Here is a 15,578-nt window from a genome sequence, read left to right as displayed (position 1 = left end):
AACGTGCAGAATCCCCTCCCAGCTCCCGCCGTGCCTCCGGATGGCTCCAGACTGTTGCTCTGAACTGCTCGGGGCAGCAGCAAAGAGCTGGGAAAGGCTCTGACACACCCTGGGAGCTCTGAAACCCCCCAGATCGCTTCAGACTGCTCAGGGCAGCACCGAGGCTCCAAAACACCCCCAGAGCTCCTCCAAAATATCCCTGATATGCTCTAAAATATCCCTGAGCTGCATAAAACGTCCCAGAGCTGCTCAAAAACGTCCCAGAGCTCCTCCAAAACACCCCTAGAGCTGCGCCAAAACATCCCAGAGCTGTCCCAAAACATCCCTGACATGATCCAAAATATCCCTAACATGCTCTAAAATGTCCCTGAGCTGCATAAAACATCCCTGAGCTGCTCAAAACCATCTCAGAGCTCCTCCAAAATGTCCCTGAGCTGCCCAAAACCATCCCTGAGCTGCATAAAACATCCCTGAGCTGCTCAAAACCATCCCAGAGCTCCTCCAAAATGTCCCTGAGCTGCTCAAAACCATCCCAGAGCTCCTCCAAAACATCCCTGCCATGCTCCAAAGTGTCCCTGAACCATCCCTGAGCTGTCCTAAGCATCCCTGAGCTGCTAAAAACCATCCCAGAGCTCCTCCAAAACATCCCTGCCATGCTCCAAAGTGTCCCTGAACTGCCTTAAAACATCCCTGAGCTGCCCAAAAACATCCCAGAGCTCCTCCAAAATATCCCTGAGCTGCCCAAAACCATCCCTGAGCTGCATAAAACATCCCTGAGCTGCTCAAAACCATCCCAGAGCTCCTCCAAAAATCCCTGCCATGCTCCAAAGTGTCCCTGAGCTGCCCTAAGCATTCCTGAGCACCTCTGAAACATCCTGGAGCTGCCCTAAACCACCTCTGAGCTGCCCTGAAACATCTCTGAGCGCGTCCAAAGCATCCCTGAGCATCTGTAAATCACCTCTGTTGCATTCCCAACTGCTCTGCACCCTCCAAGCAGCTCTAGAGTGCACCAAAGATTTCCCTAAACACCTCTGAAACTTCCTTTTGAAAATTCCTTTGAAATCTCAACCTCTCAGTCCCGAAGCTGCTCTAGAAATGGGGTAGGTAAACAGCTCTGGGGGTGTTTCTGTGCTGCTGGGTGGCTTCAAGGGGCTGTAAATCTCCTTTTTGAGCAGCTCAGGCTCTGGAAGGATGGAGCTGTGGCCATTACTGAACCACTTGAGCTGCTCAAACAGCTCTCATGCCCCTCCAACCAGCCCTGCAAGGCACCAAGATGCCAAAACTGCCTCGAAGTAGCACTTGAAGCTCTCCAAACTCTTCTAAAACTCCTCGACATAGGAGGAGTTTCAAATCCATCAAAATGGATCATAGAAAAGGTCTCCTGGCAGCTCTGAAGCTCTCCAAGCCTCCTCTGTGCAGCTGTGAAACTCCTCGAGTGCCCCAACAGCCTCCAAAAGGCCCTTGAAACTCCTCTGGACCTTCCTCATGGACCTTTCAAAAGGGTTAAAATTTTTAATAATATCTCTAAACTCAGTTTGCAACTACCCCAAACCCCCTCTGAATGACATCAGAGGGGCACAGGCAACACTAAAACAACTCAAAAACTCATAAAAAATAATCAGAGCTGCTCCAAAGCACTCCAGCTCTTCTGCACTTCCCCTGAAAAGGGCTCTGAATGGCTTAAAACCTCTCCAGCCTTTTCAAAGCTGCTCCAGAAAAGTCCCAAAGCTCTGAAGGTCTCTGCATTCTTCAGAACAGCTCCAGAGCTGCTCCCAGCCCAGCTCCAGCCCTTCCACCCAGCTGGGGGGGCTGAGCATGGTGACAAAGCTCCAGGGCTGGGGACAGGTCGGGCCACTCATGGCCAGAGGGACCTGGAGGGGCTGGAGCGGATCCAGAGAAGGGAACAGAGCTGGGAAGGGGCTGGAGCACCAGGAGGGGCTGAGGGAGCTGGGAAGGGGCTCAGCCTGGAGAAAAGGAGGCTCAGGGGGGACCTTGTGGCTCTGCACAGCTCCTGACAGGAGGGGACAGCAGGGAACAGGGACAGGACAAGGGGGAACAGCCCCAAGCTGGGCCAGGGGAGGTTTAGGTTGGATATTGGGAATATTCTTTCATGGGAAGGGTGATCAGGCACTGGCACAGCTGCCCAGGGCAGTGGTGGGGTCACCATCTGAAGACATTGATGTGGCACTTGGGGACGTGGGTGTGCAGTGCTGAGGGGTGCTTGGACTTGATGATCTCAGGACTTTCCCAACCACAACATTCCTGTGGTTCCATGGGCCAGTGACACTTCTGAACATCCCCAAAGCCTGGCCATGACCAAGGCCACCACTCTCATGTCCCACATGCCTGGTCCCTGCCCTGTGTCTCCACATCAGGGCTGGGCCTAGCAGGGCTCTGTGGCCGTGTCCCTGTGTCCCACCTGGGGCAGGAAGGGATTGCTGAGGGTGCTGCAGGGATTGCTGTGGGTGCTGCAGGGATTGCTGTGGGTGCTGCAGGGATTGCTGTGGGTGCAGGGATTGCTGTGGGTGCAGGGATTGCTGTGGGTGCAGGGATTGCTGTGGGTGCTGCAGGGATTGCTGTGGGTGCTGCAGGGATTGCTGTGGGTGCAGGGATTGCTGTGGGTGCAGGGATTGCTGTGGGTGCTGCAGGGATTGCTGTGGGTGCAGGGATTGCTCTGGGTGCAGGGATTGAGGGATTGCTGTGGGTGCTGCAGGGATTGCTGTGGGTGCTGCAGGGATTGCTGTGGGTGCTGCAGGGATTGCTGTGGGTGCAGGGATTGCTCTGGGTGCAGGGATTGCTCTGGGTGCTGCAGGGATTGCTGTGGGTGCAGGGATTGCTCTGGGTGCAGGGATTGCTCTGGGTGCAGGGATTGAGGGATTGCTGTGGGTGCTGCAGGGATTGCTGTGGGTGCTGCAGGGATTGCTCTGGGTTCAGAATGGATTGCTGTGGGTGCAGGAGGCATTTCCAGCTCCTTCCCCTTCCCCATCTGCAGCCGGCCGCGGGCCGGGGCTGGGCTGGGGTTAACCCTTGGCAGCCGGGTCGGGGGGAGCAGAGCCCCAGCCCTGGTTTGGGGGGCAGCCCCAGCGCAGCCCCAGGGATGCTCCAGGCGCTCCAGCAGGGGACAAGCCGCGGGCAGGGTCACACCGGAGGGGGTGACACTCCAGCAAGGACCCCACACCCAGCGGGGACACAGCGACATCAGCCCTGCCTGTTCCAGAGCGTTTTCCTCCTCTTGCTCCAAGCTGGGAATTCCTGGTGATGCAGAACTGGGGAGGACAGGCTGCTGGAAGCCCCCTGCCCCTGGAGCCTGCCCCCAGCCTGGCCAGGGTCCCTCCCCGCCTCTCCGGCACCTCCATCCCGCCCGGTATCCTCCAGCCCCCCCCAGCCTTGCTGGGATCCCTCCGGCCTGGCCGGGAGCCCCCCGGCTCTCCGGGCCACCCAGGCTGCCCGGGACCCCCATTCGGGGCTGCTGCATCCCCATCCCCATCCCCATCCCCATCCCCATCCCCATCCCCATCCCGGCACGGGGCGGGCCCGGGGGAGCGGGGGGGTCCCGCGCCGGGGCGGGGGCGCAGGCGGGACCTCCCCCTCCCCTCCCTTTCCCCTCCCCTCCCCCGGCCCGTCCCCTCCTCCTTCCCCTCCCGCCGAGGGCAGCGGCGCCGGCCCGTCCCGTGCCGGGCTCGGTGGGCTCGGCCGCGCTGCCCCCTCCGCGTGCGGGGGTCGCGGGTGGGCGGCAGCCCCGGCCCCCCCCGGCCCGCCATGGCCCGGCTCTCGGTCAAGGAGCACCTGGACGGGATCCTCTCCGACTTCGAAGGTGCGGGACCCCCCCTCGGGGCTGGGAGGAACGGGGGTTCCCTGGGGTGTCCCGGGGGTGTCCCCAAGGTGGGGGGGGCTCTGCTGCCCTGGGGTCTCGGGGCCGGGGGTGCCCCCCAAGGGCTGAGCATGGTGGGGGCTGCACTCCCCCCGCCCGGAGGCTGATTGTGGGGGCGATGCTGCTGGCTGAGCTTTTGGGGGGCCTGGGTGTCCCCAAGGGGGAAGCGGGGGGCACTGGGGTTCGGTCCGGGGTTCGGCTGCTGCTGGGCTGGGGATCCTGAATTGGGCTGAGCGTGGTGGGGGCTGCGCTCCCCACAGGGGGCTGCGATTTGGGGGATGCTGAGCTGGAGCCTGAGGGGCTCCCCGAGCTCTCAGCGCCGCAGGGGCTGCGCTCCCCTCCCCGGGTGGGCACTGGGTTGGGGGGTGGCGCCCCCGGGGGCTGCACATGGCGGGGACACGGGTGACCCCAGGAATGGGCACCGTGGGGGCTGCTCTGCCCCCGGCCCGGGGGGTGCGGGGCTGCTCTGGGGGGGCGGCCGAGGCTGCGGGGAAGGTGCGGGACCCCCCAGCCCGCGGTGTCCCCGTGCGCGCTCCCGCGTGTGCGCGCTCTGCCCGCGGGCCGGGGGCTGGGGGGGGCCGGGCCGGGGGCGGGAGGCGAAACCCGACCCGGGGGCTGCTGCTGCCCTCGCCGGGGAGGAATGCGTGCACCTACCCCGGGCACCTTAACCCCGCCGCTGCCGGGGACACCCCCAGCCCCCGCCGAACCCCCACAGCCCCCCTGAACCTCCTGGCGCCCCTCCTTCACCTCCCACCAGCCCCGAGCACCCTGCCACCCCTCTAAACCCCCTGGCACCCCATCTCAACATCTCCACCTCCTGACACCCCACCTTCACCCCCTGCCATTCCCCCGAGCCCCCATCCGTCCCAAACCTCCTGCCACCCCCGCTTCTCCCTCTGCCACCCCCACCTTGCCCCGCATCCCCTCGTTGCTGCCGCTGCCCATCACACCTGGATGAGGCCGGCTCAGGAGCCAGAGGCAGGTTTGGGGTGAAAGGAGGCATTTTGGGCGGTAACAAAGCACAGGCAGGGATGTGGGGAGGGGGTCGCGGCCCCGTGACCCCGTGGCCCTCGGTGGGGCAGGGCCGGACAATTCCCTGCCCTGGGGACAGCGGTGATCGGCAGCGCCCACGCCCCGTCCCCTGACCCTGACCCTGCCCCGGGCACAGCGCACAGGGCACGGGGCACAGGGGAGGGCACGGGGCACAGGGGAGGGCACGGGGCACAGGGGAGGGGACAGGCACGGACCCTGAGCCCCCGCACCGAGGAAGAGGAGGGTGCGGGCGGGCCGGTGCCAGCCCGTGGGTGCCGGGGCAGGCTGGCACACGCGAGCAGGATGCAGGGGCGCAGCGAGGCCGCCCCCACGGAGCCCCCCCGGGGAAGCAGCCGCTCGGCGCTGGCAGCGAGGGAGGCTCCGGGCCCCCCGCGCTGTCCCGGCTGCCGGCGCCGTGCGGAGCCCGCGGGCTCCCGGGGGAAGGAGGGGGCGGCTGCACCGCGGGGGCTTCACGGGGTCACCCCATGGGGTCGGTGCCACCCGGAGCGGCCCTGCAGGAGCTTTGCAGCCCCGGGGAGCCGTGTGGGGATGTTGGCACCGGGGCTGTGCCAGGGCCCGTGGCCGCTGTGAGGCCGCGTGGGAGGCGCAGCAGCAGCACCAGAGCGGGATGTGACAGTCCCCGAGCGGGGCGATGGCGCTGCCACCAGCGGGCTCCAGGGTTAAGGCCCGGGAAAGGGCAGGAATCCTCCCCGGCTGCCGGGAGGGATGCAGGGGGAGAGGGGAGAGGGTCAGGCGGGGATCCGGTTACTCGGCCGGATCCCTTTCAGGGGGAATAAAGCGGGCAGTGTGCTGCGAGGGGAGCCGGCAGCACCGGCCAGATCGACCGGGGAACAATGATAAACCCTCGGGGACAGCGGGGCTGGGGAGGAGCTGGCGCCGGGCCGGGGTCCTCGGTGGGACGGGCTCACAATCAGGGGCACCTCTGGGTGATGGGGGGACACACATGGGGCAGGGCAGGGCACGGGTGCCATCGGGGACCACTCCGGTGCCACCATCTCTCTCTCTGTCCCCAGCGCTCAAGAAGTCGTTTGAGGCAGAAGATGGGGACGAGGCCCCCGGCTCATTGCTGTCCCCAGGCGAGAGCCACCAGCCCCTGCAGCCCGGCCACCCGCCCCGCCTGGGCCCCGTGCCCAGCCCCGTGCTGCGGACCCGCCTCGGCACCGGCCCGGCCACCGGCAGAGCCAACGGCGCCGGCGGCACCGGCATCGCCCGCGCCGCCTCCTTCCAGAGCCGCCAGGCCTCGGCCGCGGGCCCGGGCAGCGACGGGGAGAGCCAGCGCAGCTCCTCCTCCAGCCTGGAGAGCCCCGCGCCCACCGGGCCCCCCCAGCCCCCGGGCAGCCCCCCGGTCTCCAGCCCCGGCCTGAAGAAGGTCCCGTCCCACGGCAGCGTGTTCCCGGTGGAGCTGGACCATCCCCTCCGCGGGGCCGCCGCCAGCCACGGCTCCCTGCCGGCGCTGGACCTGCACATCGCCGAGGAGCCGGGCCTGGGGACGCGGCCCTGGGGCACGCAGAGCTCTGCAGCGCAGCCTCGCACCCAGCAGCCTTCCTCCTCATCCTCCTCCTCCGCCCTGTACGATGGCACAGAGACGGCCCCGGGGCTGCCCCCGGCTCCCCGCGCGGTGTCCCAGCCCCAGCGCAGGGTCCCCCTCAGCCCCAGCCCGTCCCGCCGAGCCCCTGCCCAGCCCTGGGCACCGGGGGAGGCGGCTGAGGGCAGGGCAGGGGCGCTGCCAGCACTGCCAGCCCCCCAGGCCGCCACCTTCAGGCTGGTGTCGCAGCCTCAGACGGTGCAGGTGAGCTCCCAGCCCGCCTTCCCGGGGGGGCTGGTGCTGCTGCCGGCCCCGGGCCCCCTCCCCAGCGCCGGGCAGGTGGCACCGCGGGGACCCCGCCTGGTGGCAGCGGCTCCCGGCGAGCCTGCGGACGGCAGCGGGGCAGCGGTGACGCCGGAGCACGGTAGGACTCGTTCCTGTCCCCGTCCCTCTGTCCCCCTCGGCGGGCGCAGGAGCCGATGGCGGGAGGAGCGAGCGGTGACGGCGGCTTTGGGGACGGGCCGCTCGCCGCTCCCCGTGCCGGCTGTGGGAGCCGAGCGGAGCTGGCGGCGCTCCCGGCCCGCCCGTCCCCGCGGTGCTGGCGGCGCTCCCGGCCCGCCCGGCGCTGGAGCAGCTCGGGGCCCGCGAGCCCCGCGCGTGCCGCCCGCCTATCGCCGCGATCTTGTCCCGCGTCCAGCGCTTTCTTCCCCTCGCATCCCTCGCGGCTTGGCACGGGGCTGGATCCTGTTCCTCCCTCCCCGCGGGCCTCGGGAGGTGGCGGGGGGCCAGGCGGAGCGGGGCGTGCTCGGCGTGCGCCCGGTGCCGCGGGCAGCGCTGCCCGGATCCCGGCGCGGCTCCCGTGCCCTCGGCTCCCGCCGTGCCAGCCCCGTGCCCGTGCCCAGGCCCCAAGTGTCCCTTTTCCCAGCGGCTGCTCCGGAGGGCGCCGGGCGGGCCGGGACGCGGCTGCCGCTGCTCCCTGGCTGGGTGCTCGGGGCTCTTTGCCCGTCTCGCTGCTGTCGCGGAGCCGCCGTGGCCGGGCCCTAAGTACTGACGCGGCGAAGGCATCCATACATCTGCTCTGAATCATCCCCAGCAATGCCCCTGGCCCTGCTGCCCAGCCAGCCCGGCTGCCCGCGGCTCCCCGGGCCAGGGATGGGGCTGGGGACAGCCCGGGTCATGGGGACACGGGGCAACAGAGCCCGAGGTGAGACAGGTGATGGGGACACTGAGGGACAGTGCTCAGGGCTTACACAGGTGATGGGGACACTGAGGGACAGTGCTCAGGGCTGAGAGGTGATGGGGACACTGAGGGACAGTGCTCAGGGCTTATACAGGTGATGGGGACACTGAGGGACAGTGCTCAGGGCTGAGACAGGTGATGGGGACAAGGATGTGGTGTTCAGGGCTGTCAGGAGTGATGGGAATCCAAAGGACAGCAGTTGGGGCAGTGCCAAGGTGACAGGGACATGGGGGAACAGAGCTCGAGGCTGAGACAGGTGATGGGGACACTGAGGGACAATGCTGACACAGGTCATGGGGACACAAAGGGTCAGCAGTTGGGGTGATGCCGAGGTGACAGGGACATGGGGACGCGGTACTTGGGGCCAAGCCGGGCTGATGGGGGCACAAAGGGAAAGTGCTGAGGGCTAAGAGGAGGTGACAAGGACACAGGACCAAGCTGTGGTGATGCAGTCGTGCTCAGGGCTGAGCTGGGGTCATGGGGACACGGTGCTTGGGGCCAAGCCAGGGTCACAGGGAGACGAGAGACAGTGCTCAGGGCTGTGACAGGGACACAGTGCTCAAGAGCAAGCTGGGGTGACAGGGAAATGGGGACACGGAGCCGGGGCGATGAGGGGACACGCTCAGGCCAGAGCCGTGTTGGTGGCCGGCAGCCGAGCCCAGGCTGGGGGGACACGGGAGCCAGCGGGCAGCGGGTGGCACCGGCTGCCCTGCAGATGGCCCGGGGCTGGCAGGGGGCTGGCAGGCGCTGCTGGGCACGGCGGGTTCTGTGCCAGGAAGAGGTGGGATCGTGCGGTTTCCTCTCCCGGGAGGCCAGCCCGGCCCCCAGCCGCTGACACCCGCGGTGGCCCCGGGCACCGAGGCGCGGTGGGTCCCGCAGGAGCCCCGCAGGAGGAAGCTCCCAGCGAGCCGCCGCATTTCAGTTCCACGCCGGGTCGCCCACGCAGGGCCCGGGGCGACGAGGAGGAGGAGCGGAGGAGGAGCCGTGGGCAGCAGCCGCCCTCTGCCTCGCACCCCAGGAGCCATTTGGCCCCGGTGTCCGGCTCTCGGCGGCAGCAGCCCCGGCTCCGGCCGGCTCGCCCAGGTAGGGATGGCGCGGTGGCAGCGGGCAGGGGGTGTGCGGGCACAGGGGCCGGGTGACTTGTCCCTGTCCCTTGTCCCCTGTCCCCAGCAGCGCTGCAGGCGCGGGGTTTCGCTCGATGCTTCACTTCTGCTTCTGCTCCCCGTCCGTCCCCAGCCACCCCAGCCCCGTCCCGTGGCTCCCAGGGCCAGACGGACGGGCTGGCTCCGAGTCTGGCTGCACATGGGGACTGTCACCTCTGTCCCCTGAGGTCGTGTGTGGCACTGGGAGAGGCGCTGGTGTTTCTGGGTCGGATCAGCCGGGCAGACAGAGCTGTGGTGTGCCAGGGTGGTGGGTGCATGCCCAAAACCTCCATCCCTGTGCCAGGGGGATCAGCTCCCCTGTGCTGGACCCAGAGCTGGCTCTCCCCATCCCGTGCCCGGGATAGGTCTGGAGCAGTGGTGAGCAGCCGGACAGGGAGCTCCTGTCCCAGCTCATCCTCTCCCAGCACCCTCCACCCTAGAAGCTTTATTACAGGCTTCCCGGGGAACTGGCCAATTAACCCTGCATCGGTAATTAAAATCCATGGAGGAGAGAGCACGGACCCGGGATTACTTGTCCCTGTCTGGAAAATAAGAGCATCCGTGATGAGTCCTGGAACAGGTCTGGCTGCAGGAGCCATTTGCCCCGGGGCTCCCTGGGGATGCCGACAGCTCCCACGTGGCTGCCCGGCTGCTGCCCATTGCCAGCGGGGCTTTTGGCACCGAGGGCAGGGCCACGGGGGGCTCCGGACCCTGGGGGTGGCAGCGGGGGGTGCAGCTCCCAGTGTCACCCCAGATGTGCCCTCTGGCTGTGGCTGTGTCCTGGCAGGGCACAGGGCAGTGGCTGAGCCCCTCTGTGGGGGCTGCACCCCAGGGACCACCCTGGGGAGCTGGGGGGGACAAGCACCAAATCCCACCTGCTCCCTCCTGCAGTGCCCAGCGCCCGGGATATCCCAGAACCCGGGATATCCCATCCCATCCCATCCCATCCCATCCCATCCCATCCCATCCCATCCCATCCCATCCCATCCCATCCCATTCCATCCCATCCCATCCCACTGCTCCTTCCTGCACTGCCAGGATATCCCAGTGCTCTCTCCTGCAGTGCCCAGCCATCCAGAATATTCCAGTGCTCCCTCCTGCAGTGCCCAGTACCCTGGATGGCCCCAGAGGCTGCACCACTTGGCTCTGGATGTGTCCTGGCAGCTGCCAAGGCTGGCAGGGATGGGAAGGGTGCCAGGCTGGGGGCACAGGGGTGATGTCTCTCTGGGGTGAGGGCTGCCGTAGTTGTCGGGCTCCTCTCCCTGCTGGGCGCTTCCCACCCGCCGTCGCTGCCAGCCTGTGGAGCAGCGCCCTGTTGGCACGGTCGGTGCTGGGTGGGTGGATCCCTGCTGGGATGGGCATCCCGCCCTCCCCAGGCCCCCGGCCGGGTGTCGCCGCTGTCACCAGGAAATCCGCGGCTGTTTCACCACTTCCGAGGAACACCCCGACCCAGGGGGCGCAGGGACATCTGGGACATGCGACAGCGCTGTCCCCAAGCCTGCCATCCCTCTGGCACCCGGTGGGCCCAGGGTGCGGGTGGCTCCCACGCCGGGATGCCGTTGCCATGGCAATGGGGGTGTTCATCTCCATCATCTCCTGGCGCCCGGGCTGGCTCAGGCCGGGCCCTGCCCACATGTCCCTTGTCCCCTGGCTGCGTGGCACACGGACACGGTCTCAGCAGGTCCCTCACAGCCTGGGCCATCGCAAGCTGCCGCTCCAGCCCCGCCGGTGCCAAGCGCCGGCTGGCACACGCGGGGGAGGCTGCGGCGTGGGGGGACGCAAGCGCCGTGGGGCACTGCGGCAGTGGGGCGGGTGGCAGGGCCACCACCCCCTGTCCCACCCCGCCGGGCACAGGGGCTGCTGGGGAGGGCGGGGGGCACAGACAGCGCGGGGTGGTCCGCGGGTGCCAGTGGGGATCGTGCCCACGGCCGAGCACTCCCGCTCCCAGTCAGTGCCACGGGGTGATGGGGACAAAGCGAGGATTGGGGGTGTCCTATGCCGTGGGAGGGGTCCCCATCCGTGCTGGTCCGGCACTGGGTGGTCACAGCCGGGTGGGTACAGCCGGGTTGGCACTGCCGCGTTGGCACAGCCGGGTGGGCACAGCCGTGTTTCCGCAGCCGGGTGGGCACGGCCGCGTTGGCACAGCCGGGTTGGCACAGCCGGGTGGGCACTGCCGGGTTGGCACTGCCGGGTTGGCACTGCCGGGCTGGCACAGCCGGGTTGGCACAGCCTCCCCGCCCCCAGTCGATCGGCAGACCGGGCGCAGGGGCTCGGCCGCGCTGGGGAGGGGGCTGCGGGGGGCGGGCATTGCCATGCTGGTCATGCGTGGGAGCCGCAGCCTCGGCGGAGCGGGGCTGGTGCCAGCCGGGAGCTCCGAGCGAAGGGAAGGGAAGGGAAGGGGCCGGGCTGCGGATGGCGCCCCCGGGACCCCCCCGGCCGTAGCGGGGCGCTGAGCGAGGGCACCGCGGCGCCGAGGTAGGACCCGAACAATGGCCGGGCTGGGAGGCAGCAGCAGCAGCAGCAGGAGGAGGAGGAGGAGGAGGAGGAAGGGGATTTGGGGCTGCCGCACAAAGGGCTGGGGCGGGCACGGCGCTCCGGTGGCCCCGGTGTGGGGCACGCTCCGGGCACCGTGCCCGGGCAAACCCCGCGTGTCCCTGGGGGTCGAGTTGTGCCGGGGATTGCGCTGCACCAGCGGTGCCCCCGTGCCCAGTGCCGGGGCACGGTGTGGGTGCGCTGTGGGGTGGCACAGCCTGCCCTGGGGCCGGAGCGGTGCCCGGTGACCGCGTGGGCTGGGCAAAGGCGCTGGGCAGAAGGTGCTGGGCACGGCCGCGGTGCCCGACGATCGCAGGGCAGCCGGTGGCACCGCGGGGTCCGGTGGCACGACCACCCCAAAGATGCCCCTGGCACCTGCCCGGAGCCTGGCGCGGGGGTGCCGTGCCCCCGTTGCCATGCCCAGCCTCACCGGGGCCCGGGAATGTGCCGGGGTTGCGTGCCCGCCGCCACCGCCGCTGCCGGGGCAACGCTGCCGGCGCAGGGCTGGCACCGAGGGTGGGCACCGAGGGGTGGCACCGAGGGGTGGGCACGGAGGGGTGCGCACCCGGGCTCCAGGCTCACCGGCTTTGCCCATCCCGCGGTGCAGGGAGCAGCCTGGAGCCCGAGGAGCGCAGCATGGAGCCGCCGGCCGTGCCGGACGAGGAGGAGGAGGAGGAAGAGGAGGAGGGGGCGGTGCCCCTCTCCATGGCGCCCGGCCCCGTGGGCTGCCAGCTCTTCGGATACGTGGGAATCGAAGCCGTGCTCGACCAGATGAAAATCAAAACCATGAAGACAGGCTTTGAGTTCAACATCATGGTTGTGGGTGAGCGCCGGGCGTGGGGTTTGCTCCTGGGTGGGGTGGGAATACTGGCTCCGATTCCACCATGCCAGGAGAAATCATGCTTTTAAGGGATTCTAAGGAAATTTAACTGATTTAAGTAGCAAACAATCGAAAATGAGTAATATGTCATACCGCATAGCGTAGTAATGCTGGTAGGTGAGCTCATCTCAACCTCTGAGATGCTCCCAAATGGATTTTGAGGGGCTGTCGCCTTGGGGAATGAATTTATTTGGAAGATAAACCAGACTAGCCCAACCTGGGATGCTCCCAGATGTGTACCAGGGGTTGTAACCTTGGGGAACAAATTTATTCCTGGGATAAAATGGACTGTCCCAACCTCTGAGATGGTCCCAAGTAGATACCAAGGGGTTATTGCCTTGGGGAAGAAATGTATTTGGGGATAAAGCAGAGTTATCCCAAACTCTGGGTGGCTCCCAAGGGGATATCGAGATGTTACTGCCCTGGGTGACAAACCAGAGGTGCTGGTGTCCCCTCAGGGCAGAGCGGGCTGGGGAAGTCCACGATGGTGAACACCCTCTTCAAGTCCAAGGTGAGCCGCAAGTCCTCGCAGCCCGGCCAGGAGGAACGCATTCCCAAAACTGTGCAGCTGCAGTCCATCACCCACAGTAAGGTCACCACCATGGTCACCACCACCTCCCACCAGCCCTCGGGAGAAGCAGGGGGCTGGGCTGGGGTCTGAAGCTGTGTTCACAGCCTCAAACCATCCCCCATGCCTGCTCCCCTGCTTTTCCCCAATGTTCCCTCCCCCTGACCCACCTGTGCCCCACAGTCATCCAGGAGAAGGGGGTGAAGATGAAGCTGACGGTGACCGACACGCCAGGCTTTGGGGACCAGATCAACAATGACAACTGGTAGGACACAATGGGGAGCAGGAGCCCAGCTCCCTGGGTGGCAGTTTGGGGTGGGGGTTGAGCTCAGGTGCCGTCCCTCAACTCCTCATCCTCAGCTGGGACCCCATCATCAAATACATCAACGAGCAGTACGAGAGGTACCTGCGGGAGGAGATCCTCATCACCCGCAAGAGGAAGATCCCGGACACCCGAGTCCATGGATGTGTCTACTTTGTGCCCCCCACAGGTCACTGGTGAGTGGCCCCCGCTCACAGCACCCACAGGTGATGGGGTCACCATGGGGTGGTTGTGCCACCCTGGGATGACAGTGGTGGGGTCACCCTGAGGTGATGGTGGTGGTGTCTGGGGTGATAACCCCACCCTGAGGTGATGGTGGTGGAGTCTGGGGTGATAACCCCACCCTGAGGTGATGGTGGTGGAGTCTGGGGTGATAACCCCACCCTGAGGTGATGGTGGTGGAGTCTGGGGTGATAACCCCACCCTGAGGTGATGGTGGTGGAGTCTGGGGTGATAACCCCACCCTGAGGTGATGGTGGTGGAGGCACCTCAGGGTGACTCTGGAGTGGTCGTGGTGTGGTCACCCCATGGTGACAGTGGCGGGGTGGTCACTGTGGGGTGGTTGTGTCACCCTGGGATGATGATGGTGGGGTCACCCCAGGGTGAGAGAGATAGGGTATCAACATGGGGAGGTCGTGGGGAAGGTCCCTCAGGCTGATAGTTCCGGGGTCACCTCAGAGTGACCTGCCGTGGTAGTGGTGGGGTCACCCCGCAGTGACAGAGGTGGGGACAGCCTGGAGTGACGCTGGCCCTTGCCAGGCTGCGCCCGCTGGACCTGGAGTTCATGCGGCGGCTCAGCAAGATCGTCAACGTGGTGCCGGTGATCGCCAAGGCTGACACGCTCACCCTGGAGGAACGGGCAGAATTCAAGCAGAGGGTGAGGACAGCTCCCCAGGGGGCTTCTGGGCTGCCCCATGTCCCCCCCAGCCTGGCTCAAGCCCTGTGTCCCCCAGATCCAGGAGGACCTGAGGACCCACGCCATCAGCGTGTACCCGCAGGAGGACTTCGACCAGGACCCCGAGGACAGGGCACTGAACAACAGGATTCGTGTGAGTGCCGGGGTCCTGGGACCGAGGGACCATCCTGGGGGGCAGGGTGGGGCACAGGGACCCTGGGGACCCCAGGGGACACCAAGGGCGAGCACAGCCTCTGCTGGCAGGAGAAGATTCCCTTCGCCGTGGTGGGGGCAGACCAGGAGCACCAGGTGAATGGCAAGCGGGTGCTGGGCCGCAAGACCAAGTGGGGCATCATCGAAGGTGAGCAGAGCCCCTCACCCCCAGGCCCTGCACCCACGGTGTGTCCTCACCTGGGGGGGTGCCGGGCCATGGCAGGTGGCACAGAGCTGTGCTGGGCTCTGGTGGCACCCAGAGCGTGCCAGGGTGCGCTGCCCAGGCATCCCAGTGCCACCGAGCCCTCCTGCCGACGCTGCCCCTCTGCCTTGCCTTGCAGTGGAGAACCCAGCCCACTGCGAGTTCCCCCTGCTGCAGGACCTGCTGATCCGGTGAGAGGGGACAGGGCTGGGAGTGCTGGACCCCCCCGGGGTGACAGCAGGGTGGGGGGGACAGTGACATGATGCCCTTCCTCCCCGTGCCACCCCGGGCAGGTCACACCTGCAGGACCTGAAGGACATCACCCACAACGTCCACTACGAGAGTTACCGCGTGCGGCGGCTGAACGAGAGCAACCGGCCGGGGCTGGGCCCCCTCAATGGGCTGCCCGCCAAGGGCGAGGCCAGCAGCCACCTCTGAGCCACCCTGTGCCCCCAGAGCACCGCTGCACCCATGGCAGTGCCCACCCCTGCCCACCATGGCTGTGCCAGGAACCTGCCTGGGGTGAAGAGCCCCCCCAGGAGTGCCCACCTGCCCTGACATGGGTCCCTCATCCCCAAGCTCTGCCATGGGCACAGACCCCCGGACCCTGTGTGACATTAAAGGTTAATCCAGAGCCTTCAGCCTTCGCCCTCCTGCTGGACTCCCAAGTTTTGATGTGCCACCGCCCTCCTGTGCTGCTTGGCTGCTGTGGCCCCCAGGCAGGCTGGGGAAGGGGAGGTGCTGCCTGTGGGGTGTGCCCGGGTTGCAGATGCCCTCCCCTGGCCACCTCACCCACCCTACCCAGCCAGGCAGCTGGCACAGCTGGACTTTGAGCCGCTTATCGGGTGCTGGAGGTGCCGGGAGGGGAGCGGAGGTGCCGGAGGGGTGTGGAGGTGTCGCCTGCAAGGGTGTGAAGGGGCTACACCCAGCTGTGTCACCCCCTGCCAGGGGCACTGCATGGGTGCAGCCCCTAAACCCCTCAGGGTGACCCAGTGGGTGCTGCCCCAGGGCTGCCAAGCCCTGCTATCTGTCACAGTTTCGGGGTGCCCCCGGTACTCCAGGGGTGCATGAAAGGCCCTTTTGTACCTCCTGTCGCGGGCAGGGCTGCGGCTCGCTGCCAGGGCGGTGGCACACG

The 15,578-nt window shown here is 67.0% G+C and overlaps 1 protein-coding gene across 3 annotated transcripts; it reads left to right on the top strand.

The window, feature by feature from the left end:
* Window positions 1-3,689: 3,689 nt before the first annotated feature.
* On the top strand, window positions 3,690-15,089 carry SEPTIN12 (septin 12). Of its 3 annotated transcripts, XM_058816112.1 has the most exons (11): window positions 3,690-3,814; window positions 5,938-6,873; window positions 11,971-12,186; window positions 12,702-12,830; window positions 12,995-13,076; window positions 13,172-13,309; window positions 13,893-14,010; window positions 14,087-14,182; window positions 14,293-14,389; window positions 14,583-14,634; window positions 14,737-14,934. In XM_058816112.1, exons 1-11 carry the CDS (start codon window positions 3,760-3,762, stop codon window positions 14,879-14,881), a joined length of 2,064 nt encoding a protein of 687 aa, XP_058672095.1. In that variant the 5' UTR covers window positions 3,690-3,759; the 3' UTR covers window positions 14,882-14,934. The 3 variants fall into 3 exon arrangements, with proteins under 3 accessions (XP_058672095.1, XP_058672098.1, XP_058672096.1); XM_058816115.1 differs by lacking the exons at window positions 3,690-3,814; window positions 5,938-6,873 and adding an exon at window positions 8,624-8,772 and having other exon boundaries at window positions 14,737-15,089; XM_058816113.1 differs by lacking the exons at window positions 3,690-3,814; window positions 5,938-6,873 and adding an exon at window positions 11,163-11,306 and having other exon boundaries at window positions 14,737-15,089.
* The last annotated feature ends 489 nt before the right edge of the window (window positions 15,090-15,578 follow it).

Source organism: Ammospiza caudacuta, chromosome 17, assembly GCF_027887145.1.
Source record: "Ammospiza caudacuta isolate bAmmCau1 chromosome 17, bAmmCau1.pri, whole genome shotgun sequence".
NCBI lineage: Eukaryota > Metazoa > Chordata > Aves > Passeriformes > Passerellidae > Ammospiza > Ammospiza caudacuta.
The sequence above is the reverse complement of the archived record's forward strand: the minus strand, read 5'-3'. Positions and strand labels throughout refer to the sequence as shown.

Excerpts from the sequence above, each read along its gene's own strand:
- SEPTIN12 (XM_058816112.1), top strand. The coding sequence starts at position 3,760 with ATGGCCCGGCTCTCGGTCAAGGAGCACCTGGACGGGATCCTCTCCGAC. Across the intron at positions 13,310-13,892 it reads GTGCCCCCCACAGGTCACTG|GCTGCGCCCGCTGGACCTGG; the intron begins GTGAGTGGCCCC and ends GGCCCTTGCCAG. Across the intron at positions 14,183-14,292 it reads CACTGAACAACAGGATTCGT|GAGAAGATTCCCTTCGCCGT; the intron begins GTGAGTGCCGGG and ends CTCTGCTGGCAG.